We start from the raw sequence: 27274 nt of genomic DNA, 5'->3' as shown, positions 1-27274 counted from the left end.
TTTCTATCACATTTTATAGCTGTTGATGTTACAACTCCTCCAAGGTACTTCAACATGAAAGATGGCAAGGTCCCTGCCTTGGAGAGCTTACAGTCTAGTACAGACAGGTAAACATAACAAGTAGAAACATTAAACCTTAGGTAGGGAGTGGGGACAGGTTGAGGGAGTATGTACAGAAATTATCTTTGGCACATCAAAGAGCTGGAAGAAGTCCATCATAAGAACCTTTAGGCTATTTATGTATTTCAGGTAGCAAGATAAAATCATGAATAATGAGTTCCTGCAACCTCTTTGCAGAACCAGTGCTGGAGCAATGCTTACAGAGGTGCTTCTCTGTTAATGTAAGTCCTTCGGATGAGGAATGCCGAATCCTCCCCAGATTTACATCGCTGACTTTTAACCAGTAATGAAAAAAGAAATTACAAGCAGCACAGACACAGCCAGCATCCTTCCAGGTTTTGGTCCCTGTCCATGGCTACCTGATCACAAGGTTTATCTGCCCAGCACCATCTTCAGCATCTCTTTTCTTCTTCTTTCTTTTCACCACAGACTGCTTCTTCTGAACTCCCAAGCTACCTCTCCCACTCAAAAAAACACCAACCCTCTTTTGAAGTCAAAGTTCCCAATCCTTAGTCCTGCTCTGCCTTGCCATACCTAGTCCATGCTGTCCTCAGTGAAACGTTGCTGGGCGAGGGACGCTGGCATACGAAAGAGAGGAATAACTAGACCCAGCTCCAACAGAGCTCGCTATCACTTTGGCTCCTGCAGCTGGAGAGCCAGCATGCACTGAGGTGCAGCACAGGGGTCTCCCACCAGTGCTTCCCTGGACAGGGGGCAAAGTCCTTTACAGGCTTTCAAACCATTTTGGTGCAAAATCCAGGATTTGACTAGGGAAACAGGCAGGAACCCACTCGTGCTATGCTGTCAGGTGGTAGGAGGCTCAGGCTCACAAGCACTGGAGACAGCTCAGATGCAGAGCAGGAGGTGTTTCTGGGTTTATTCTTCTCATTTGTGAGGGCTTCCTTGAGCAGACTGACATAAGACATGAACTCTTTCCAGTACAACACAAAATAACTCATCCCAAAAAAGACAAATATATGTGGTGGCAGTGTTAGCCATTTCATTGCCAAACAGACCAAGCCAAAAATGTCAGTCAATCAAATCACAAAGGAATCCTGTGCAGAGAGGCTGGTGACCCTTTATGCCAGGTTGGTGTAGTTACTGCCAGCCTAAGCCCCAGCCAGTGGTGGTGTGGAGTGAAGCGGAACTGCTACAGGAAAAAAGGCAGCTCCTGACCACCCCTGCTGCTCCCATCTCCTGCGCTGCCTCTCCTGCCCCGCCAGTCCCAGCACTGGTGCAAAGAGCTGGGTGAAAAAAAAATCCAGCTGAAAAACAACCTGGCAGAAAGCACTATTTCTTAGCCAGATAATTCTGCAATCCAGTTCATCCTATAGCAGCACCTGTGGGCTGCATCAAGTTAAAAGCCCGTCAGGCTCCATCCTTAATCAAACCCTGGGTGACTGAGTTATGACTCTTCTACTTGGTGGCAAGTAACTGCAGGAGACTGCCGTTGTTTTGTTGTTGCTGTTTTTTTCTCTTGCTGTTTCAGCCCCAGGTTGCTGGTCACCATCTCTCTTGTGGTTGCTGGCAGATCAAGGAGTTTGGTGGCATTATGGTATTTTTGACTGGAGAAGGCTCTCCCCAGATAAGTCACACTGCTTGCTTCCCTGCAGCCTGGCCCCAGGACAAAACCTAGGCGAAACCCCACAACCCAGCAGCACTGGCAGCCACAATACAGCTTGGGTGGTAAAGGGGCTGGCAGGTGATTTCCCCCTCACAGGTCTGGGGGCACACAGGGCTAGTGAGAGGCTGCCTCTGCCTTAGCCACCTGATAAACTCTGAGAAAACTTACAGATTTCTTTTTCCTTCCTTTTTTCCACTGTCTTCCCCCTGGCCAGCACCACCAGAGACATGCCCTCCCAAATCAGCCGGGGGGACCTCCCTGTTCTTGCAGCTCTCCTCACCCTTTCCCCACCGCAGTACCACCCACTAGTTATGCAAGCCAGGATACACCTCCCTCCCCATCCCCTCCCCTCACCTACGGCAAACACCCCCTTGTTTCCCTTCTGTTTTGACGACCCTATCGAACTGCTGTGGAAAAGCAGAGGCAGATCTCCAACACTGCCTCCTGGGGCTGGTGGGTAAACAGAGACACAGTGTCAGGGAGGAGGCACAGTCTCCTTCAACATCTGTGAGCAACCGCTTGTATCTACGGAGGACATACAGATGTCAAGACACAAACTGCTCCACAGTATATCACGCAAGGAGTTACAAAAGGCTTTTAAGTCACTGAATGTCCCCTTTCCCGCTCATTTGGTGGTGGACACTGTAAATCTATGGTATGCTGAAGGCTGCAGCTCTCTGAGTATGGGGTCATCTGCTCGCCCTGCTGGGCATGGAGCCCACCACTGTGCATACAGACATCCCCAATCCCTTTCAGGCTCCTCTGCTACAAAATAAAAATCAAATAAAAAAGCACCATGTAAGTGAGTAGAATTACCAATCACTTAAAGGCAAAGTAAACAATCAAAGAGGAAAAAAAAAAAAGTTTGTAAGTGGGTTGGTTTAATCCATGCCAAAAGAAAAGGATGTTTGTTGCACAAATAAAGTGAGTGGGAGCAAGACTTTCCTGCCTGACTGGTGGAGAGGTCTATAAATCAAGACTGGAACTCCTTGCCATGTATATGTATCAATTAAAGCACTCTATGAATCATTTATTTTCAACATAAGCAATCAGCAATGATGGTTTGATGTTCAATTGATTTCTCATTTGTCTTGCTCCCCTGAGTAATGAGGAACAGCTCACCGCTTACGTGGTACATGCCTCAATCCGACTGCTCCTGGAGCAGCGTCTTCTGCAAGGAAGCACGACGGGCACCTGCTCCTGCCTGCTGACATTTCACACCTCTTGGTCACTACCCACCGATGCCTTTGGCTCACTCATCTCCCACCCCATGCTCTTTCCCCCAGGTTCCTCCTTTCTTTCTTTAAAGAAAATATAGAATAACAAAGCTTTGGTTTTAATGCATGGCAGTAGAGCCAGATTCCTCGCTAGAAAGCATCAGCATCCTACCTCTCAAAAGCACAGAATATCAAAAATTGCCAGAGAAGCAGCACAGCTCTGTGTAAAGCAGATGATGTAAAACACTCTAAAGAAAGGAGGGAGTCTTTAGAATATTTTCTGTTAGATATTACAGATCCATACAGTACATACTTCCTTCATCCAAAGTGCCTTCTAAAGCGGTTTGTGTAGACCTCTAATTCATATTTTGGATGCCTCATGGTACACATCACTAGTTAAACTCAGGCATACACCAAAAGGAAGCCCTCGGTTCAGATGCTGGGCTACACTGAAGTCGCAGTGATTAAGATGTCATGCCAACAGTGAGGAGTCCTGTAGTCACACAGTTAATTGTAGGGTGTGCAATTCGCACAGCCCCGGATATCTGTCCTGAGACGTGAAGGCTTAGCTGTGGCTGTTGGTTGTTCCTAGCGGATACAAGGCACCCCTGGGATCCGGCCAAGATGAACATTAACATAATCCTATTATGACGAATAAACTGATAAAAGACGGGGGAGAAAAAAAAATATCGGGGCATGCTGAGCTTTCCCATTCATGAAAAGAAGGTGCCTGCGCCCAGCTCTGAGGGCAGAGGACTGATTTGGGGGCACAGGGGCCAAGTTTCCTTGGGTAGCCAAGGCCCCTGAAACACTCACCTCAGCACTCCCCTCTGAGGACAGGGGAGGCAGGAGCTACACCCGGTGGGACCACAGCCTCAACTTGGCCACTGCCAACACACCAACAGCCAGTGGCACAACAGGTGGCACAGAGGCTACGGATGAAATTCAGGTGTTGGTAAAGGACTAAGAGCAGGGTTCCTTTGGCTGTATTACAGTGAAAATCGGGGTACATGAGCTGTGTTTCACCTCTGGCTGCCTATGGTCCCCCTTAGAGCATCCCCTCCCCGGCACAAGGCCCCCAGGGTTCCTTTTCCTCCAGCAAGCGGGGCAAGAGAACAACAGATCTCCTTGCTTCTTTGTCCTTCCCCATCACTATGCAGCTCTTCAAAAATAATTTTTGGCCATATTTGTGCATAAAGCAGGCCCAAGAGAGCTGCGGGATAATAAACAATGTCTTTTCTCTGCACTCAGAACATTTCCAAATGCTTTTGCTTTTCAGCAACTTCACTGGAGAACATTTCAAAAACCCTCTTCCATTTATAGCCATGATTCAAAGATTTTAGCTCCTTTGACCACCTCCTCATCTCTAAAGCTGTCAGAGAGCACCTCGGGGAACCAGCTGCAGGTGCCGCACTTCCAGCTCCCATAGGAGTGAGATGTGGAGAACAGTGACCGTCCTGCACCCCTTCCCATGCACACACGCTCTGACTTTTTAAAAACCTGCTCAATAGGAAAATATCAGCATTTCCAGGATTACCCAACACACCAAACTGAAAGCTGTTGAGACACCGCTCTCAAAGAGCAAGCCTTGTGTCATTTGCTGCATTTGGGCAGCACCACGCACGCTGCGGTTATGACTCAAAAGAGTTAGTGCAAGCGGCTAAGGAAAGTCCTTTCAAAAGGCTCCAGATTCACCTCCAAGGAGCAGGCACGTTCAGAGTTCACTGAGCCCAAATTTGGTGTTAGCTGCCTGATGTCATCACGATTGCAGCTCACTTCCTTAAAACCCTGCAAGCCAGAACAGAGCTGGTATTCATGGAGGCCGTGAAAATAGTGCCGTTGGTGCTCCAGCTCTGACTGGGGCCGTGCTCAGATGCACGCTTGCACTAGCAAAGTAGGTGCTCTGGAAAAGGCAAAGAGCCTTTTATCTGATAGTTTCCATCTTACCTGCAAAATCATCAGAGAGCTTCCCAGGTCACGCAGTACATCCTGCACGTGCAGAGGGATCCTTTGCCCCAGTTTAACAACCTGTCCCTTTTACCAGGGAAGCACTTAGGCTGCCCCGAGATGGACAAATGTTAAAACCGGACTGGGAAGCTGAATGGGAAGAGGAAAACATATCGGGCCAATTTTCACAAGTACTTCAAACGTGGGGCCAGATACCTTTGGATCAACATGCCACTGAGTATCACCACGTTCATCCTCAGTTGAGATTTTCCCAAGTCTTTTCTGTGATGCATGCCAGCATTGGCCCTGGGGAAGGGAAAATTAACAGATGTGAGCAGGGGTGGGCTTGGTGGTATGGTTTGATGGTCTATGGTGAAATCCTATCTGGAATCGGTTTCTTCAGTCCTATCAGTGCTTAGTCCAAAAATGTCATTATCTAACCCATGCTGTTAAATGTCGTTAGTCACCAACATACACCTAACAGACTCAAGGAATGGAAAGCAGCTGACAAAACATTACTTTGGGATTGTCAGCACTATCCAGCGAGCATCAATGCGCAGGGATACCTTGCCTGGTAAGAGGGATGACAGCCATCATGCTCACAGCTCAAGACGTGAGTGTGTGCAGGAGTTGGTCCCCACTGACTGCTCCTCACTGCAGCCCCCTGGCTTCTTGCAGCCTGGGTACATGCTTCAGAGTCAGCAGATGTGGCACTTTGAAACCCCAGGGATCTCTGGGATGAAGCTTCCGGAGAGCTTCCATCTCTGGATGAAGCTCCTCTTTCTCCTGAGGTCTGAACTCTGTCTGCCAGCAACAGAGGCAAGGAGCAGCTCTGAGCTGCTTCTCTGTCACAGACGCAAATTCCAGCTTCATCAAGTCCACTCCACCAGCCTTTCTTGATAAAACATGAGTTGATTTTGAATTTTTGTAAAATTTTCAGCCTTGTACAATTTCAAGACAATTACAAAAAAATCTACCAATTTTCTGCCCTGGTCTTGATTTTACAAGACCACACATTTTAAATAACTAAATAGCACTTTTCATAGCATTTCAAGAGCTGTCTTAGGAGAAGGAGCACAGGGTTATTATTTTTTATATTTGAAATCAAAAAAGACCATTTGATGACAACTCAGAAATGTGCAACCTCTTTGAAATAATGACAAATCCAATGGAAACAGAAAACTGCCATGCATTAATTTTTTTAGAAGAGGCAAAAGCACTGGATTTCAGCTGCAGTTGAACTTGAGTAAATCCTTCAGTTGGGTTTGGCGAGTGAGTTTGAAACAGTATCGCGGTAACTCAGCTCCATCAGACTTCACATTGTGATCACCCAGGATAGGCAATACTGCTTGGAGGATCATAAAAGTAAATGAAAACAGGTGTTGAAAAGATAAATACTTAAAACTAAGTCCTTTGTGGACCCTGTGCCATATCATTCCTCCTTGCCCTACAGGTTTTGTTATGAAAGCCACCTCAAATTATTTGATGTGTCTTGCCCTCTCCCTTCCTTCTCTGCAAGAAGAATCTTTGCCCTGTTTGGTCCTGTAACACTGAATCACCTGCCCGGTTAGGTCACCCGCAAGGTCTCTGCTGGGATGCCATTTTCCCCGGCTCCGAGAGCAGAGCTCCACGTGACTTGATCCTTATTCCCCTCAGCAGGCAATGAGATCATCCATCTGGTGGCCCAGAAATTGCTGCAAGTCTTCTCAGGCTGCAGTGATTCAGAGGGAAGATGCCGGAGGTGGCTTTGGTGGAGCGTGGCACCCATGACTCACCGCCGCGCTGGATAAACACCCGCGCCGCAGCGAGCTGGTGGGGCGCTGGCACCAGCCGAGCCGCGGCTGCTGGAGCAGGGCTGGTCCCAAACAGCAACTTCAGAGTCCTTCCTCCCTCCGCCCTACTCCAGCTCCAAAGAGGACAACTCCTTCGGTTGCCATAGCACAGGGCTCCACAATAACATCAATAAAGAAGAATGACCCAGTATGAGGCCATCTGTTTTACAGTCCCCTCGAGGCGCTGCAGCAAAGGTGTTGTGCTCAACTGAGAGACATTCCTCTTCTGTGGCACAGCGAACAGGAGTGATCAGGGTGCAGCACAGCTCATGTAGGCTCAAAAAAGGAAAAAGGTTGGGGGAAAAAAGGAAAAGAAATTTAAAAAAAAGAGTCCCCTCTTTCTAAAGGGCAGCCTTAAAATAGAGAAAATGGTCAACACAGTCAGAAAATGATCAGTTGAGAAGCAGGTGGCATAGCCATCATGTAATCCACAGAACAGCTCCAGGCTCCTCATTAGCTTTAGCATAAGGGAAGGAGGGAAGGAAACCCGTAAGAAGAGGGGACAGAGTCAAAGCTCCCTTTTTAAAGGATGTCAGTAAATTAATCATCAGATGTTATCACTGTCTCCTTGCTCAACACAATCTCAAGGGGGGAGGGAGAGAGGTTTACTAAAAAATGCATATTGCTAGCTTAAGGGACAGCAGGACAAGGCCAAAGAGCTGCAGGCCAGCTGCAGAAGACAACAAAGGGGTGAGCTGATAGGGTTTATCAGCATCCACATTGTCCCCATCAGGGATAAAGGAACAGGGAGTACAACAGGTCCAACCAAAAGATTTCCAGTAGCATTTGGGCTCTTTAATTGGTCAGATAGTGGATGCCTAGTTAAAAATAAATGTTTAAACACAACCATCATGCAGGTCTGAAACAAGTCCCTTTTGTTAGTCACGTTTTTAATATGACAGAGACTAAACTTGGGTTACCAAGAGTGGTTTTGAGAAACCACTGCAGCAAACATAGGTCTGACCTTCCAGAGCTTCCACCCTGTGTCAAAATAAACTCTGCTGAACAGGTTTCTAAATGGTTTCTGTGGGTCTCTCCTGAGGCCAGCAGGCAGGCGGCAGCCCGCCAGCCAGTGCCGCTCTCCCAAGGCACCCTCTGGCCACACGCAGCCACAGGGTGAGCGGCCAGAGGCTGAGAGCCAGTGCCTGTGAGCAGGAAAACCTACCCCCGATGCCAAAAGCCACCATGCCCTGCTGAGAACAAGGTAGCCCCAACTCAGCCTGGCAGTGGGAGCACACTGGGCCACCCTCTCCCACATACTTCCATACCCTGCACTGCCCCTGGAGCACGGGCTGGCCCCAGAGCCACTGTGGGTCTTCACTAGGGGAAATCACAGCTCCTTTCCTGCAAAGGCTTAATCTGAGAAGCAGAAATCCGATAATAAGAGCTTGCCAGTTTGGCACACAGCATTGTAACAGATCCAGTTACCAGCAATTAGACACTCCACCCTGATTAATTTGTGCTAGAAATCTTATGACAGTTTTAAACAGAGATCTTGATTATCTGTTCAAACTGTTTACCAAAGGTTAGGGTGATTTCTCTGTCATATAAAATGTTGTACATTAAGGCTGGACATTTTATTCAGAGATATTTACTGCAGTTTAAACGAGACTTATTCAGAGAAGTATTTTCATTAGACAAGAGGTTAGACTCAATCATACAATGGACCTCAGTGATTAGTCATGGACCCACTTTGCCCATTCATGCTGAATTTTCAAGCTACACATTCACACAAATCTCTGCTTTATAGTCTTTTATAATACTGTCAGTTGCTTCCACAATTACAAAATGTCTCCTGCTGTATTTCCACATGCCCTTCTCCTAAGGGTCGCTTATGCCACATTTCACATTATTTCAGATACCATCTTTGTGTGGGCTGGGGACACCACGGCCACTGGGACCTCGGGGGTGCAGTAGGGCTGTGCCCTGTGGCATCGCTCCCCTGCTTAAAGAGCAGCCCATGATTTCAAGGATATTTCTCACAATAGCTTAGAGAGCTCCCCCTGCTAACACCCCACTGCCAGCCACTCATCCCTGACTCTATGCTCTATCTTCAGCTGGAAGCTCGTCTGTAAATTGTCTGGCAAGGGTCTGGTTTTCGCTGGTTATTTTGTTTAGTGGGTCCAAGTGGTCAGTAAGAATCAGTTACACTCCTGCTGCAAGGTACGCACAGGGAAAGCAGGGGTTAAGATTTGGCTTGAGCATTCGTGTTCACCCTCTAGCCATCTCCTTGAGGCCTTACTCAATATGAGGTCCTTCAGAGCATGAGCTCTGATCTGGGACCATCTCTGCTGGGGTATGAACCAGCCTCAGGTATTGCAGACGCCACTAAAAGCACCAGCAGGAGCTGCCACATGATCCAGCCCACGCTCCATCCTGTCAAGTTACAAGTCTCTGGCAATGGACTGCATCAAATCCTTCAGAGCAACCCAGGCAGTATTCTCCTGCAATGGAAACATATTTACTAGATTTCTAGGCTTACCAGTTAGCTGCTGTTTTACACATTCAATATGCGGATTTGTATTACTTGGAATGACCACAGCGGCTCTACTGTAAGTGTGGGGGTGCTGATTTCATTAGCAAAGCCATGTTGCAAGAAAAGACATGCATCGGAAGTATCACATTTATCCGGAGACTTGCTACTTAGCTGTATATGCACAAACAGGCATCCCATCCTGCTGAACACAAGCTAGTCATCAGGAATACTTACTGTAACTTACTATTCTATTTGGCCCTTAATTCCTTTAAGAGGGTAAGCAAACACCCGTCAGGAAGGGTTGAGCTCATGAGGGTCATTTCTCAGTTTCCCACAGATGGATTATGGCACTGCCAGCCATTGATCACATTCACCTATACTCAGGTTAACAGTCCTGGACTGATTCACAGCCTGGCTACTGAACACCTCTCACCTCTCCCCTCTCCTCCTTTCTCTTAATCCAAACTGCAAATGTCCACCCTTTTTCACAAGCCTCTGCAACTTTCAGTTCTTTTTTTCCTCTAGTTTCTTTTAAGCCACAAACTTCTTTCTTTCTTGCACCCAGTAGGTTCCCTCCTGGTTTTGAGGTTTCTCTCAGATTTCTTTTCCGACTCCTGCCTTTACTTGCTTTACTGACTTCACATCACCATCAGCCACCTAAGGCAGACTAGCATTAAAAACTGCAATATATTCCTTGGACTAGGTGACAAACAGTTTTCAAGCCATAGCCTACAGAAGATCAGCATTTTCCTTTGTGTTTTCCCATCTTCAGCACCCTTATTTCAGTAGCAAAATCATATGCCTCCCTCTTATAATCACTTTGTGCTAAGAACACCCCTCTATGGCCCTCAGCAAAGTGACCTACGCGTGCAGTTAGTCTTTCTTGGAGCAGGAGGCTGGGCTGGGTGACCTCCAGAGGTGCCTCCTCAGCTCAACTATTCAACGGCTTAGGCTATAATCTCCTGCAAGGGAAGACCATCTTAAACAGGATGCAGTTCTTTTTAGAAAGAACACGTGTGAATACCAATTACTTGCAGCAATAAACAGTGCATGCTCTATATAAATACACTATCCATGCATTCCAAGTGGTCTCCATTTTATGCAGTAATCGGTCCTTCCAGCAGAAGGAAAACTGAGTACATATTCTCCAAGAACCACCTTTGGGCTTCTGTGTCCTATCTCTTGTTGTAAAAACGTCTTGGTCCTTACCCTGTGAGAGAAAACGAAAACCTACTGGAGCTAACCCAGACCATGAAAACCTACGTGCTAATTTAAGAAACAATACAATTATTTTGCTCTGATGCCCAAGAAAACAGCACTGAACTGACTCCACAAATCTATTTGATTGTGGTACCAAGATTATGGGTGGGGTGAGGAATCACTTCACCAAACGGCTTTTTAAGCTGTTGTTGACAGTCTTTCATTAAGGCTTTTTAGACTCCAAATTACTCACACCTTTATTTGAACAGTGTTTCCTCACCCACCTCTGCAAATCACCCCATGCACTCAGCTCCTCATGCCCTCCACCTGCCCCCCCTCCCCGTAGGCTGCTCAGCATAAGGGGTGAGCAACGTTCATATAGAAAAGATGCAAAGATGCGCTGTTGCTTGATAATAGCCTCCTCCAGCTACTCACACGTAGTGACAAGGCAAAGCTGCAAAATACAGACATGTAAAGCTTAAAAATTGAGTCCATTTTGTTGCTACATTCCCATATCTTACTGGAAGCTGGCAGCAAAAAGTCTCAGTTTGCAGATTTTGCAGACAGACATTTGGGGAAAGAGTCACATTGGCAGAAAGAAGAAAGCAAGCGACAGAGCAAAACGGCCATGGGAGTTGGGAAAGAGAGAAAGCAGGATGAAGCGAGCGGAAGAGTACAGAAAGCCTGCCATGTGAAAAGAAGATAAAGAAGAGGGATGAATTATTAGTGGAGGTTGGAAAATTTAACAGAGGAGGATGGAAAATTATAATAGAGGATATAGGAGTGGGAGGAAGCAGTTGTGGGATGCAAAGGGGCAAATACAGCTGTAAAAGGGTGGGGAAAAATCAAAACCACATTTACACCCATTTTTCATCCTAAAAAAGGAGATTAAAGATTTGCATAGGGAATATGTCTGAATCACTTTAAAATGCTGCGTGAGAAACACCAGAGACCAAAACACAAAGCCAGCAACGTGTTACATTTTCAGCCCCAGAACTCAAGTGACTCCAGCACTTCTCAGTCAAATGCTTTCTGCAGTGATTCAGTGGAGTCAGGCCCGGGGGAGTCCTGATTTCTCCTGGAGACTGGTTCAGACCTCGACTTGCCAGAAACAGCAGACACTCTGGGAAGCATGAGGATGCTAATGACAGAGAGAAAAGGACCCATATGGTTTTTGAAAACTTGTCTCCAGTTGTGCCTATCCATTTGCCGTCATCACATTTTCCTTTACGCACATTTCCCAAATTTCCATAGGCAGCACATCAGTTACTGGGCTTCAGTAATTCGTAACACCTATTGCACAAGTATCCATCTTAGAAATACATTCAGCTCCTTCCCAGAACTTGTGCTAGCTCACTGGAAAGATGTACAATCTTACTCTTCTGAAGAAACTTTCAAAAGTGCACATAGACAGCCAATTAATTTGTTTCCCTAACCCTACAGCAAAGGACCGTGAGGAGGAAGCACCAGGGAAACGATGCAGCTGTGGGTGGTGGGTTTGCACCCATCAGCCCTGCTTTACTGCTCTCTGTCAAAGGTAGCTTTTTCACTTCTAACGATGAGGACATGGAAAAGTAATAGGAAATAAAATTCATTGTATACCATTGTTTAGAAGTGGAATCAAATATTTTCTAGCCAGCTCCATTTGGGTGCCCAAATGAACATAATCTGTGCTCAGTTGCTAGGAGCTATATTTCAGAGTAAAGAGGAAGCAGTCACTTGGATGTGCTCTGGAGCTAAACAGACTTCTTGCTTTTATGCCTATTTTGCTGCTGGATCACAGCACAGAAAGTAACTGGTGCCCCTGTGCAGCAGAGAGTTATTTGAAGCTACCAGCTCTATTTATCAGTCAAAGTCCTAGTGTTTAAAAAAAAAAAAAAAGTAAGTTGAGTTCATATCTTTCCTCCACTTGACCCAAGAGGGGGCATCAAAGTTTTCTGTCTTTTTTTTTTTTTCTCCTCTTCCCAATAAGGATGGAATAGGATAAAAAAGGAGCTATTGTTCTGACCTGATCAAAAGCAGAAGAGACACATCTCTGTTCAAAGCGAGTCTGTCCAAAATCTCTGCTTCAGATGGGGTGAACGGTCTCAGAAATTGTGTTACTCTCTCCCCTGCATGCAGACAAAGCCACGCTTGCTGAGCATTTGCTCGGCCACTGCAAACCTCATCCTAAACACAACTGCTAAAGTCAGTGTCCCCTCCGTGCTCCCCTGTGTGGTTCTGTGCTAGAAGGAAGGACATCAGCAGCTGGAGGCTAATGAGGATTTTTCTTTTTTGTTTTATCAGAGCAAGTTGCTAGCTGAGGCCATGCATATCCTGCAACTTCAGCTTGAAAAGACACAGAAACAATCTTTATGGCAAGGAACAACCTCTCGCTGGAAACAATTTTCTCTAAGTGCAAGTAGTTGATGCTGGTGGTAGCAATCACACACTGGGAAGAGAAACACGCTTTTTTGCAACAAGAACCTTCACACGTCCTTCGCCTCAGTGTCACTTTCTTTTACAGATGCAAGGACATTTGCTCAGCTGCCAGCTTTAACAGCATGCAAGATTTCCAGAATGCGTCTTTCAGCCAGGAGGAGACAACAGATTTTTTAATATTGGTTTACGAGTAATAGAAAAGTAATGTATTTCTGGCTATTTAGATAGTGACGTGGCTAAAACAAACTCCTTTGTTTCCAGCAGCTGTTAACAATACCTGCAGGGAGCTGTTCCCAAGGCAGTTATCTCTGGCACTGGCAGCAGTAGGATGTAAACAGCGTGTATCAAGTTAATGGAAAACACTGAGCAGCCAAATCTGAAAGGAACTGTGTTCTGCTGGCCTCTCTTGCAGGGATGATGTTCTCACGTGGAGCAGCGGCAGCTTTTGGAGGGCAGGTCTTCCTGGGGGCGGCCGGCCAGGGTGCTCTGTGCCGGGCTGCTGCGGCAGCGTGGCCCCGCCGGGGCGCGCAGAGCTGGGGGTATGCAATTACAGCCACGGTATTTGAGCTCGGGGTCAGCGCCGAGCTAACGTGCCGTACGCCTCCAGCCTGGAGCTGGCTCAGGTCTGCTCAGGTTGGAGCCAACATGTGGCTGTCTGCATCCGTCCACGCAGACATACCCTAAGATTAGAAAGATACCGATGGGTTATTTTGAATGACATCGTCCAGACTTGCACACTGTGGGAGGTGTGATGGGAACTCTTTCTGTCTGTCTTGATAATTTAATGAGCTGTTGTAATGAGGGATGCACTGAGCCCCTCATTTGTATGCAGTTCCCACATGAGATGTGAATATTAAATTCCTCTAAGTATGAATCAGCACCTCTTACTCCCACAGCTCTTTCCCCTATCTCTCCATCTCCACCAGCTCCACAGCTCCAGATCCCCTCACAGTCCCCTGGGCTCCCCCACTTCACTGTCACCTCATCAGCCACCAAAGGAGAGAGGTGCCCCCCTGGCCGCTGCCAGAAGCATCGGCCATTCGGCAGGACAAAGCTGGAGAAAAGGTCTCAGTTCCTGAAAACCAACTGCAACCGGGCTTAGCCCCATGGCCTGTTAGCGTTTGGGAAAATTGCATGACATAGGAAATTAAACCTACAGGGCATCACTGCCTCTGACAGCTGGTAGTTTAAATAATGAATTGGTAATTATAAACCCTTTTGAAATAAAAATGAAGTTTAAAAAAACATAAACTTTTGAGACACACCTTTTGATGGTGAAGGGCTTTCCCACGTAGATTCCACCAGCAGCCGTCACTCAGCGCTGGCAGACAGCAGGTGCTTGCCGCTCGTACAAGGAGAGACACACTCACCAAACAAGAAAAGTCAGGGGCTAGACAAGTTTGCAAATAGCAGCAATTCCAGTCCAAAAATCATTTCCATAGCAGAGGGGAGGAAGTGCTCCCTGAGGACAAGGAGGCCGGTTGGCTTTCACTTTTTTACTGCTGAATAGATGTTCTTTTGTAAGCAATAGAGAAGGAAAAATAATAGGAGAATGGGACGAAATTGAAAAATTCAGAATTGCAGCGTAAAAGTCACCACTTGCTCCTGCAAAACAAGCTATTCTTTATTTCCAAAGTCCTCAGAGTTGTAACCCTGGATTTCTCAATAAAGTGTGCTAAGCTAAAAGGCATGAAGACAGCGACAGATCCAGACTTGTCAGTGCCATGAACATTTATCTTGGCCACAACATACAGAGTGTACACAAAGTGCTGCATCCACCATCTAATGCTGTCCATGTTATACCCAAACCTGTGCAGAAAGTCCCGCCTCAGAAATGTTCAGAAACTGAAGTTAAATTGTGTGTCTTAGTATGAAAACAAACCTAGCATTTTAAACACCAGGATTTCTGCTGTAAAGTCCTTCCTTTTGGGACTTTCTCCCAGTCCCCCACCCTCAAGACTCCAGTTGCTCGAGATCTCCAGGACCAAAGCCAAGAGTACAACAAGAAGGAGAAAGTACAAACCTCATACCCAGTAAATGGGAACTTTATTAAACTACCGAGTTACTCCGAAATGTATAAATGTTCCATTAAATACATTCAGTTTTCTTTTACACATTTATAGAAATTTATTTACATATTCCAAACACATTTAAATTATTTTTCAAGCTTGCTACCAATAAATTTTTTTTTGTTTTTTTTTTTAAAAAAAGGAAAAAAAGTTAATCATCTGCTCTTGCAGATGTGCATACATACACACAAGTACAAATAAGAAGGGAGATGCTTTTGTATCAAACCCACAAGGGAGGCAGTATCCAAAAAGCTTATTGGGTTTCAAGCAAAAAGTCGCCCTTGCTGAAAAGCAGGCTATATAAATTCTCCCTGTGGCACAGACTCAAACAAGAGGCCCTATGCAATACTTTTTGGTGTTTGGGTATGATGTCTGCATCAAGATTTGCTGGTCCGCGGGAAGAGCCAAAGGCCCCTTGCCAAATCCAAAACACAAAGCTAGCTGTCCCTGATACTAGCCCACGAGAAGCAGGTGAGCAATTAAACGGCTCATTCCCATTGAATTACACTCTCCCAGCACTGAGGGATAGAGCAGACAAACGGATCTACCACTAGTAAGTCAATGCCACTTGTCCGAAGAGATTTTCCTTTTATTTTTTATTTTATTCTTAAATGAGGCTTCATTCATAAGTGAATAAAAAGGCAACTCTTTAAATAAGATGCTTAGGAGAACAGTGATCAGTTTCCCCACCTACATACATTGCTCTTGGGAAGATGCACAGCATGCTGAACAAGTTTTCCCTCATTCTCTGTACCTTAGTCTGACAGGAGTTAAAATTTGTATCTGCAGGAAAAAAGAGGTGTTTTTATTTTGTAAAAAGCTTATCAAATACTAGTTTAATTCATCCTTTAGAGTCTTTAAACATTAAAAACCACATTTGAAGCAACCAAGGAAGTCTACAAAAACATTGTCATGCGTAAGCTCTGTGTTTCATGCTAAATATTCATGTTGACAAGGAGAGGGAGTGGAGGCGGCGGTGGTGGTGGCAGGGAAACTAATGGCTCAATCAGAGCCATTGCGACATTCAAGTAACTTGGTAGTAGATACACCAGTGGAAACATGGAATGGTAAGAAAGTGCTCAGCACTCCATCGCAGCCTTCAAGAGTTGTGCTGCAAACATCCTTGATACGTATCATAAATATATGGCACTTCTGTATGACCAAAAGCTGGCAAGTTTGCTTGTGACCGAAACGAGTCAGTAGTCGTCGTCATCCCAATGGTTACTGATGGCCCTTCCAACAGGCACAGCCTCCAGCCGTGCTACTCGATGCAGCACCAGCCGTACCTACTTGTGCATGCAAGACAATGCTGCCACATTTTTGGAGAAGAAGCCTCCTGCCCGCAGAAAACCTTCTCCAGACACACATACACATTCATAAAACATGCTATAAATTCTTCAGTGAGGTTAAAGACAGCCACAAACAGCAAATGTCTCATTTTACTATTTTTTGGCCAGCAGTTCCCAGTCTGTCCAATTGCCAGCAACGGACTTCGCAACAGGCAAAAAGAGTTCCGGAATCCAGGGAATTGAAAGCAACGGAAAGCACAATCACCCAAGTTCATTTTCAGTACTGTTCCACAGGATTCACTTTGACATCAAATAAGGAACGAACCAGCACAAAGACTTGAGTCTTAGGAAGAATCTTATGTACACAAAAACTGGCCTTTATCCATGTTTTCTGTCACAAAGCATTGCATCTTGTAGTTTCACTTCTTAAAACTTGTTAGCTTTTGGTGACCCTTCTGTATCACAAATATGCAAAAATTTGCTGTTATGCTCGCATTCCATCACAGTAGCTTCAAATACATTCAAATTCATAAAAAAAGGATTTAGACCAGAACCCAACCACTTGCCTTTTTCCAACGGTGTGCTGTACTTTAATGAGCACACGATGTTGCTTATCAGCAATGTTACTGTTTTAAGGAATTTCATGACACAGGCATCCAGTGCTTGAACAAGTGTTCACATTCCAAGATTCAAAACACCCTCTCCCTCATTTCAGTAATGGCTTCAGTATTTTACCAATTGTGGTCCGGTTTGCATCTTTCAGTTTAAGAGAGGCCTTTTCCACTGTTCCCTGCTCCTTTGGTGCAGGCTCCACTTTAGTGTTGACAGCTTCTCCCTGCAGGATGGTTCTTCCAACCACTCTGGCACTACTTGCTCTCTTTAAGGTACCCATGCTGTTCTCCTTTGGACTCGGATCATCAGAGGCCGCTGATGACTTGGCTTTAGGCAGCCTCTGGGACACAGACCTTGTGATGGTCGGAGGTTTGGATGAGCTGGATAGATCCACTTTTGCACGCTTTGAAGAAGAAGCCACTGTATTCCTTGCAAAGTTTGGGACAGCAGATGGTGGTTTGGGAACACTGACCGTGGTAACCTTGGTGTCATCTGTAGGGGTCTGGGGTTTCACACTGGAGCGACACATCTTCATTTCATCTGTCTTTGATTTGACATTACTCCTAACAGGTTTAGAGCTTGGCTTCTTGAGAGGGACTCTGTCCCTCTCAAAGTGAGCACTGCTCGAGGTGACAGTGCCCCTTTGTAACTTTGGCTCTTCTACTGACATGCTATGCCTGTAAGGACTTCTTGGCAGTGTGTCTGTTGTGCCTCGGACAGAGCTGCGACGAGACAGACGACTTTCCACTGTACTAGTTTCACGAAGTACTGGCTTGACTTCTGGCTTTTTCATGCTGCTCGGTGCTCTGTTTGACCGAGAAATAGGCACCACTTTCCTCATACTTTCATTCTCAGAGGCATTCAAAGTTCTTACAGGTCTGGAAGGAGCTGTGTGGCTAGGGCGAGTGCCACTGGATTTTGAGGAGCTTGGAGATCTATCTTTTAGAGAATTTCTCTTTGGTGCTGCTGGGTCTTTAGTTTTTATGGGCTTTTCTTTAGGAAGGGTGTGCTTGCTATTGGCATCATCCTTATCATTTGTGGAAGTGTGAAGTGACAGATCCTTGGCAGAAGCAGAATTCAGGTTTGAGAAGAAAGTTCTAGCCCTGTGCTGAGCATCGTTCCCAGAAGAATGTGTTTGGCCAGCCTCACTTCTTATTTCATTGCCTGCTGATTTAAAATCATTTCCCTCTTCAGAGTCCAATGTCAAAGAACAATCAGTCGTTGTATCTGACACGTAGAACATTGGCCCATCTTCCCTACTTCCTGAAACACTCGTATCCAGAGACATGGGACTGCTGCTGCTGGGCTCTGAAGCTTCACTCTTGCAACCCACTGCCTTGGCTTTATGGTCATGGGCCTCTCTGGAACTTCTGCAAGCTGGAGGCAGGTCGTCATCGGCAGTGCTGAGGGAATGAAAGCTTAGGTCATCTAAAGTCTCCAAGTCTGTTCCACCAGCATCTTCTAAATATATTAAAGGTGTATCCTCTGCAGGCTTTGCTCCTTGAATATCAAACTTACGTAATCCTTTAACAAGTTCACGCTCCTCAATTGCAAGGGCCAGAGCGTTTATATCTGTGGACTCCTCACAGGACACATTGGAAGTGTGCATGTTGTAGTCGGTGCTTCTCTGTGAGTAACGGGCACCAGGACTGGTTGAGCCACTGAGGTGACTAGGCTGAGCTGAAGGCACCTGAAGTAGGGCACCGCTTTTCACTTTGGTTTCAGACTGTTGGTCTAAGTGCAAGGTATTTAAGTTGAGATCTCTCGTGTCTTTGGATTCAGTCCAGGCTACGTTTGGTCTTGCTTGTCGGGTGTTTGCACGGGGAAGGCTGTTAAACTTGTTTGGATCCTCGTCTTTTGAGATTTCCAGGAAACTCTGCAACTCCCTGTCTGCAGTAATCCCCAAAGACAGTCGAGAGCGTCTAGAATTGGGGTTTCTGTATGAAGGGCTTTGAGGCCTCTGCTGCAAGAAGGGAAGAAATTCTTCAAGTCCTTTTTTGGCCAACATCTCCACATCATTTTCACTGCTGCTCCGCCCGAAGCTCCCAAGCTCTCCAGCTGCCCAGGATCGACGCTTTTCCTCCAGCTCCTTTTGCCTTTGCAGACTATGAAGTTCCTGGATCTCTCGTTCCCTGTTCTCCTGACAAGTAATAGCATAAATACATGTCTCAGAGGACATTGTCCTATGCATGAGAACAAGTCACAATCCTTTATCTTTCCCTTTATTTCTTCCCATCGAAGTTAGCTCCTACTGCTATCACCCTCCCCCAATCCCCAATACACACACACACACAAAATCACCATGGCAACCACAGCCTGCAACCATTAACCCATATGGAGAACAGTTCTCCACATAACTAATGCTGGCGACACATCAGTCTGGTCAGCATAAGAAAAAAACTGTACAAGTCCTTGCAGAGACCAAGAATGTGACGTATCAAACTCAAGTAGATGTCAAGTCCAGACAAAGAGTTCTTGCTCTAAGATGGAGAGCTTAAAGTCCCCACTAAATTTAATGTTGGCAGTTCTATCAGGTGAGTAAACCTCTACCTGATCATTACACTCATATTTTAAGACAAACTTGTCTGATGAGCACACAGCCAATGTGTTCCTCCCATCCTCCCTTATTACAACTGCAACTGTTCCTCAGCAAGTGCAGTTTCTATGGGGCGCTGCTTACCTCTCACTTGAACATTACTGATTGGAAATTTTGTGAAAAGACATTACTTAATGGCATATAAAGGCAAATAGAAAAGCTTACACAATGCCTCACGATCATTACTTAGACATCAACTGACACCACTCAAGGACCATTAATCAATGTTTCATTCCGGTTTTGGATCTCGTATTCACTGTTGGCTTCAAAAACTGGCAACTACTGCACAGAAGTTGCCCAGGGCAGGCTGGAGATTTTGGCAGCCAGGCTGAGAGGTTTTGGTTCAGGAAGCCATAGAAACAGGTAGTTTGTGTTTGAAAGACAACACAGTAACACCTTTGTACTAAAATCACTAGCAGCGGATTAGCAGTGAATATCAACCTTTTAACTGTCACCTCTAGGCTTCAGATTTAATCTAGCTGAACCTTCAGTTGAACTTTCCAGGTTATTCTCCAAAACGGAGAATCTGGTTTTCTAAAGCCAGTACAGCTGCAGCAAAAGAAAGAAGGGGGAGGCTAGTCTTGACAGAGGATTTAAAAATTACATAATTTCCCAGTATGTTGTTAAATCTGTTCTGAGCAATGACACACTGTTTAAAAAAAACACACCTATATCTGTCTGAAGCACTGTTTAGTTTGATCTTCCCATTGTTGTGACAACAGAAGAACTGTACAAGTAGAAAAAGTTGCCTGAAAGCTTTCAGTCAACAAAAGCCTAATGCTAAAGCTTTTTGATGAATGGGTTAATCTAGACCTCTTAAAGTGGATCTGAGTCTACACTGGGCATTAGAGACCTAAGAAACCTGAACAGTTAAGAAAGGAAAAAGAAAAAAACTTGCATTTCAGAAAAAATGTCTGTGGCAGGCAGCTTTCTTTCACAGGTATGGAATTACAGAATGAATTCTTGTCAAATGCTAAAGCTCAACTTTAAATATCCCATTGTAAAGAGAAATGGTTAAAAATAGTTGTAGATATTATTACTTTAGTTCATATTAGACATGGAACTTTTTAACCTCACCCAAAACATGTTTCAGGAGATTTTATTCGAACGAAAAACCTATTTTAAGCACACACAGACATGTTAAAGAATTGCAAAAAATGTTTAAACATTTGAAATATGTGCGCATGGCCATTGTAGTATGAGCCCGCTTTTTAGACTGCTGGCTGTGCTGTCCACACATCACATTCATTTGTCAGAAACGCAATCTTTATTCTGAATTGCTCTATTAATTTTGTAGGGACAGACGTTAATCCCCACAAAATACATAGTAAACAAACCTTCTCAGCATTTGCAAATAAGAGACTAATTTGTCATTTTTAGAGTGCAACTACTTACTATAGAGAGAGGAAGGAAGATCCCCATTGGACCCTGAAGTAATAGCTACCCAACAACCACTTGTAATATGTGACTATGAATTAAATCCCCAGTCCCAAATAATTTAACATATATACATGAAGTCACCTCTCACTAAAATGTCTGCCATAGTTACCACCACTTGGTTTTATACATTTAAATAATGCTCACACGCATGCGTAACTACATGCTGTCTTGGGTGGCAAAGGTTAGGTAAGCTAATGGTACAACAGGCATATTAGCTGAACATCCTGTCAGCTTGCTACAAATCACAACTGTTCTCTCTTTTCTGAACGAAAGCTCTTACACAAAGTGCTGTCAAATGCAGATTGCGTAAGGCAGAAGAATAAAGAAATAATGTGGATCCATCTAAATCATGCTATTTATAAAGGTACAAAAAATATTTGTAACAGGAGGCAGCCTCTGCCGAAACAAAACTGTAACTAATACTGATACTGCTCCTTCATCTTAGTATGCTTCTTGAATTATTTGGGACCAATTCAGGATACTTCATAAATGATCATTCACACTGGAGATAAGGTAGCTTGGTGCTGTAGGCCTGTTCCATTTCTTGAGTTTTTACCCCAAAAAGCATTTGAAAGAACAAAGTAGTATACACAGTCCTTACTTTACTTGGCAAAGTGTGCATAGTCATGTAAAGACTGTTCAGGCTGGTACGTCCATGTACAGGATGCCACATCTCAAGGCCGTTCCAGTGATCTAACATCACCAGTCCAAGGCCTGAACAGAAAGCATCAGTCAGGAAGTCTGCAATCTCTCTCACTACTCAGCTCAGCAATCACCAGCCTCCTCACCAAAAAAGAAGGAAGAAGTCCATGTACAAGCAGGCCAACAGACTGCCCTGACGTACCACCTCAATGGTCTAGTCCACCTGCAGCAGAAGATGCAGAGCAGCAGCACTGCACACAGGGCTGGGCAGAATGACCATTTCCCACCCAGCTTCTGGCAAGGAAAGCCTACAGGAGGGCAGTTCATGCAGTCATTCGAGAAAATATATCAAATACCACAAGATATAAAATGCCCCTTGGGCAGAAAAAACAATTCACGTGAGCCAGGATCTATTTCAAACGTGTGAGAATCTCATTGAGTGCTCTTACCTTAACAGCCTTGTTGAATCTTATGCAGAAGTCCCTAAATATCTGGAAACATTCATCCAACTTCATAGTTTCTTTGTCTTCACAGAAGAAGTCAATGAGAGCGTTTCCTTCCTTTTCTAATTCTCGTTTCTGGTGTTCAAGCTCCTTTAGATGTCTGACAGCAAACTGCAGCAAAACCCATATATGGCATGAACCAGACAGAAAACTTAAGGTCACAACAGGTCATGTATACATTAGGAACTTATGAAATTCATGTTCCAACTGAGCTGTTACAGAGCCCAGGAAATTAACACTTTGAAGGAGAACTCTTACTAACAAAAGGAAGCATGTCATTTCAGCAAAGTGAGTAAGGAAGGACAGGAAAAATGGATTATCCAAAATGTAAATTCTAGTGACTAGGATACAAACCAGGGAAAAGTTCAAAAGCCCTTGAACAAACTTAGAAGTTTAATTTTTAGATGCGTAAAATCAAAGACTGTGCTAGGGCACTGACAGACCACCTGGAAGCTCCTTGAAAGTTCCACATGCCTGATCTTCCCATTTTCTCTGCAGCTTTCAGCTAAGCAGAAATGGATTAATTGCTCCTTTCCACTCTTCTAAAACAACCATGTGGGTAAATTCACGGATATACATCACAGTATCAACTCCTTCCTGAGTTAACCCTAGACCACAACAAAAGGGTTTTCATGCTAGAAAGGAAAGAAACCGTTGAAAATATGCATAGTTTAAGACATCCAGAAAACATCTCCTTAAAGTAGCATCTTGAGTCATAAGCATAGAGCTATGCAGACAGCGTTGGAGCAGGTTAGTGGAAAAAGATTCAGGGGGAAAAGAATAAGGCTGTGGTTAAACTTTGAGCAGCAGAGCTGCTTAAAACACTTTCAGTAGTTGCCCCTCTGTCTTCCCTATCTGCATCACCAGCCACTTGCTCCCATCCTTGCACAGTCCCAGATCTGAGACCACATGTGGCTCAAAGTAACCTGGGGAGAAAAGTTAATTTTCAGACAAACCTGTTCTCTGACACTGTCTAACTCATGGTCACCTAAATACTTTTGATACTGTAGCACCAGGGTGGGAATAGGCAGCTGAAGGCACTGGTGACCACTTAAGCCAACCCTGCTGTCAGAAAGGTACTGGGCAAATTATGCCGGTAGGGTAGGAACAAATCTTATTTCTTAAATCTCAAAAAACCCCAACCAAACTAGCCCCCAAAAAAGCACCCAATAAAAAGCTGGATTGAAGATAAACTGGACAATTGATAAAAGCATACATAGAAAAGCAGTTCCTCCCACATATTTTAGTAATTTATTCATGAGGATGAGATAATGAAAGATGACTTTTAAATCAGCTCGGTTATCACCTGTAATTTAGAAACAAAAACCGGAAGTGTTTATGTAAGGTATGCATTTGTAAAACGATTTTTTCCCCCAACATTTCTTTTGGAATGTGGCCTAAAGAAGGTTGTAGTGTTACATAAAACCAGCTATTAAATTTAAAAAAAAAAATTCCCAAACATGTTAGAACATAACATTAAAGAGTCTGGGTGCAATGGATAAAAGCCAACAAATGCAGAGTGAATGAGGACAGGTATTTCAATCTTAACCCACCCCTTTCTTCATCAACTTCTCATCAGAAAAACTGCAGGGACTATTAACTACATTTGCAAGTTGAAAATCAGGGTGGGTTAAATTCCAGATCAACACCTGCTTTCTTACTTTTAATAATTATCTCAGTGTAAAACAGAAAAATAATTTAATTGAAGTATAGTATGTATTTCTCCAGGCATCACCACATACTCAGAAAATACCAAGAACTCTGCTTCAAAGTTAAGTGCTATAAACATTCGTGTCTATAAAGTCACTGCAGTAGTAAAAAACCAGAACCCACCCAGAAGTAATGGCATGACTTAGAATAATACACTCTGTGCTAAGGGTAAATTGGTAGAGAAAACAGTCCCTTAACCTTTCAGCTTCTAACAGTAACTCTTCAGCCACTCAACAAGCAGGATTCATATGCATAGTACAGCCTCAGCTAAAACTGACATGCTCCAGTATAACATAACATGCAGATACTACACTTTGGGCAGCTGCAAAGTACAAAACCAGTGACCAATCCAAACTGTCTTATATTTTAATCTTCATCAGTCATTTCACAGCCATTAAACACACTTGCCTAACAAGCCTTGGGCAATGTACACTCAGCATCCCTCCCTGTAAAAACACAGTCCTTCCAACACTCTGACTTGACAAACAGCGAGTAGTTGGAACACCTTTGTATAACTGATAGGGTAGACATATTAAAACAATACTTCTGTTTATTAACATGTCCACACAAATTACATTTAGCTGAGGAATGCTCCTGTATTCAGGTGATGGTAACACATTAACAGATATCCTACAAACCTGGAGAAAGCTTTCCATCTGGTGAAAGAGTTTTGGGTCTCGCTGAATGCTGTCTTTAACAGATCTTGCCTTGAAAGACAGTGAGTGGAGCTCTGCTTCTACATTATCAATGGATAACCTACAAATAGCATATACAGAGAATGTTTACTGAGGGGGGAAGGAGTTGCCCGCAGGTTAGCCATAATATGCTTCAAAAATGGATGTTAAACATGAGGCGCAACCTGGCTATCAAACAAGACAGGCCTGTTCAGGAAATCTTTCCAGAGTAGACACTGAACATGAGGAGAGAGATAAGCACATTTATCCTTATTAGCAATCTGAAAAGATTCCCGTGGGGTGTGGTTTCATGACTAACTCCAGCCAGTCCTACCCAACCTTACCACGAGAAAGGGTAATGCCGCCCTGCCTCTGACCAGCTGTTCCTTTTCTCTCCCTGGTGCATGTGCTAAGCACTCATTTTCTAGATGGCCAGCCATATATGTGTACTGAAAATTAACCTAGGAAAAGCAAAAAACCAATTTGCTTTCAGATGGATCATTTGCTCAGTCCAGCTGATTACGTGACTGTTCAGGTGCAGGAGCTGGAACAAAAAGCAGGTCACAAGGGATTGTCAGCCAGGACTACCCATCTTGGCAGTAGTATTTGGCATCATGAAATTGCATGTGACATTCTTCTAAGCAGTCACTGCAATGCAGCCTACAGTCTCAACCCAGCAGTTACTACATTTCATACTTCTAGCACATACCAGCAGCAGAGCTGCTCCTGCAGAGAGGTAACTAAGAAATCAAAGACCACAGCAAAGAGCTCTGATCTGATGTCATCTAAGATTTATCCTGCAAGAGCCACGTTCCATACAACAGGAGCTCCCACCTAAATCTCTCGGTCACTTTGAGGGTAAATGCTTCTAAGTCTATGGCACTTCCTTCACAAGAGAACTGAACTTTGCCTAGGAATTGAAGCACTACAGTTTCCAAACCGATAAAAATTAACAACTGTACACATGCTCCTAACTAAGGTCATTTTATCAGCAGCATGTTTTTAAAACAGTAAAGCTGAAGAATTTGTGACAGACCAATTGAAGTGCACAAGACAGCAGATCGTGACAGCATCCCTAAGTTTGTCAGTGCACACATAAATGAATACGTGTGCTGGTTTTTCTCTGCTTACTTCATCTGCAAAGGTTAGTTCCCTTATGGGTGTTTTTGCAAATAAGAAATGCAGTAGAAGGTACAGGCTATATTTTTCTGCTTGTGAAGGAGGAAGAGGATCACCTACAAGCAAAGAAGGCAAAACAATAAAAAATAAAGAACTTAATGGTAGTTGTTTTAACATGCTCTAATTGGGAGGATTTATGAGCAACTTGTGCATGACAGTTGTCTCTAATAAAGATCTTCTTCATGACCAATGGTGAGACATGTATTTCGTTTTGTTTCATTTTCCTGTACGGAGTGCATTCCCTGAATAGATTTCAGCATGAGTTACTACAGAAGATTTTCAGCATTAACAAATGTGATCAAGGAATCAAGTGGTTAGAAAAAATATTACCAGATTTGGGATTCTGCCTGTTCCCCTGCTGTTTGCCAGGGGGCTTGGATGCCGAGGGAAGCTACATTCCCCAGCAGGACACATGGCAGACTGCCAAAAAGGTGTGTGGGTTGAATGGCAGAGAGCCACACAGGTGGTCCCTCAAAAATTTTCTGATTAACTCCATGGCCACTCCTTTTCTCAGAAGATTTAAGGCCTTTGCAGACATTACTTAAGCCTGCATCAGATCTAAGAGATTGGATCCATTTTACAGCTGGGAAAAGAATGTAAATAGATTGCCCAAAGCTCAAGAGTAAGGAAGTAGCAAAACTGGGAATAGAGCTCCAGCACTGCTATCTTCCAGTTTGGGGTTTTAGATCACACTGTCTCAAAAAAAGCAAGTACAGTTACCGAGGTATGAATCAGGTTCAGTTTAAAAATACGCAGCTGGAGACTTTAAGATTAAAACAATATAGAGCCCCAAAGACATCCAAGACAGAAACGGAGAAGCAAACGAAATATCAAAAAGCATCTAACAGAAGCCAGGGCCTGTACCTGTACCTGGATTTGAAAAAGTACTGTAGTGTGCTCAGAGACAGATGAAAACTGATTTAAGGAAAAACAGCAACATGCTTTTAGTTCAATCCCTTAAAAGTAACATATATACATAAGTATTTTAAAGAGACAAAACTACCAAAAACGTGTGGAGATCATGTTGTGAAAAACCTCATACCTGAAGGCACATTGCAGGCATACTTCTGCTAGCAAATGGAAATGAAGCCCTCAAAGCTATAGTAAACATTTGTAAAGATCTCAGGTTTTGTGCCAAGACTTCTCTGAATAAGCCTCATTGCTTCACAAATAAGAGAATTCCAAGTCACAGTCCAACCGTAAGTTCTCAGTTTTCTTTCGGCTTACCTTGCGGCATCATGAACATCCTTAATTTTTTCTGAAAAGTTGAGAAGAGCAGCATCTTTCTTTTGGGCTTCCTGAAACAAACAGAACAAAACCAAAACACACACAATCCATTAACATTCCACCACCATGCCAAAGTCCCTAAGACCAGCAGTTCTAAAGCCTCTGGGAGGTCACTTAAAGGTTTCTCTCCTGCACTGTTTTTCTTCCCATTCAATCCTAACACAATTGAGTGGCAGACAGCCCTTAACAAAAGCCAGGGATCAGAACTGGAAACTTTAAACAACAGCTTCCATTTTGCAGCATACAATAATAGCTGCTTCTGCCGTGCATATTAATAGGGAATGTTAGGGAAAGAACAATTTACTGATGCCCATTGTTCAAGCAGATATGATGTTTCCTGCACAAACATCAATTAATACCCTATTGTTAGCTGACTGGAAATCTGTTAAGTTTGTACACAGATTACTGAAGTCACATATAGAAGCATTTAAATTCC

At 44.2% G+C, this 27274-nt stretch overlaps 1 protein-coding gene across 1 annotated transcript in view; it reads right to left on the bottom strand.

Annotated features, from left to right (window-relative positions):
* Positions 1 to 14887: 14887 nt before the first annotated feature.
* The window catches only part of FHDC1 (FH2 domain containing 1), a 38091-nt gene continuing 25704 nt past the window's right edge, over positions 14888 to 27274 (bottom strand). The window contains exons 9-12 of the mRNA XM_074904036.1: positions 26779 to 26849; positions 24337 to 24454; positions 21935 to 22099; positions 14888 to 18947 (exon numbers count right to left, since the gene is read on the bottom strand). Of these exons, the coding sequence (XP_074760137.1) occupies positions 16902 to 18947; positions 21935 to 22099; positions 24337 to 24454; positions 26779 to 26849 (2400 nt within the window). The 3' untranslated portion in view covers positions 14888 to 16901. The remainder of the gene's footprint in view (positions 18948 to 21934; positions 22100 to 24336; positions 24455 to 26778; positions 26850 to 27274) is intronic.

This window comes from Athene noctua, chromosome 4, assembly GCF_965140245.1.
Source record: "Athene noctua chromosome 4, bAthNoc1.hap1.1, whole genome shotgun sequence".
Taxonomy (NCBI): domain Eukaryota; kingdom Metazoa; phylum Chordata; class Aves; order Strigiformes; family Strigidae; genus Athene; species Athene noctua.
Note: the sequence above shows the minus strand (reverse complement) of the source record. Positions and strands in the feature narration are given on the sequence as shown.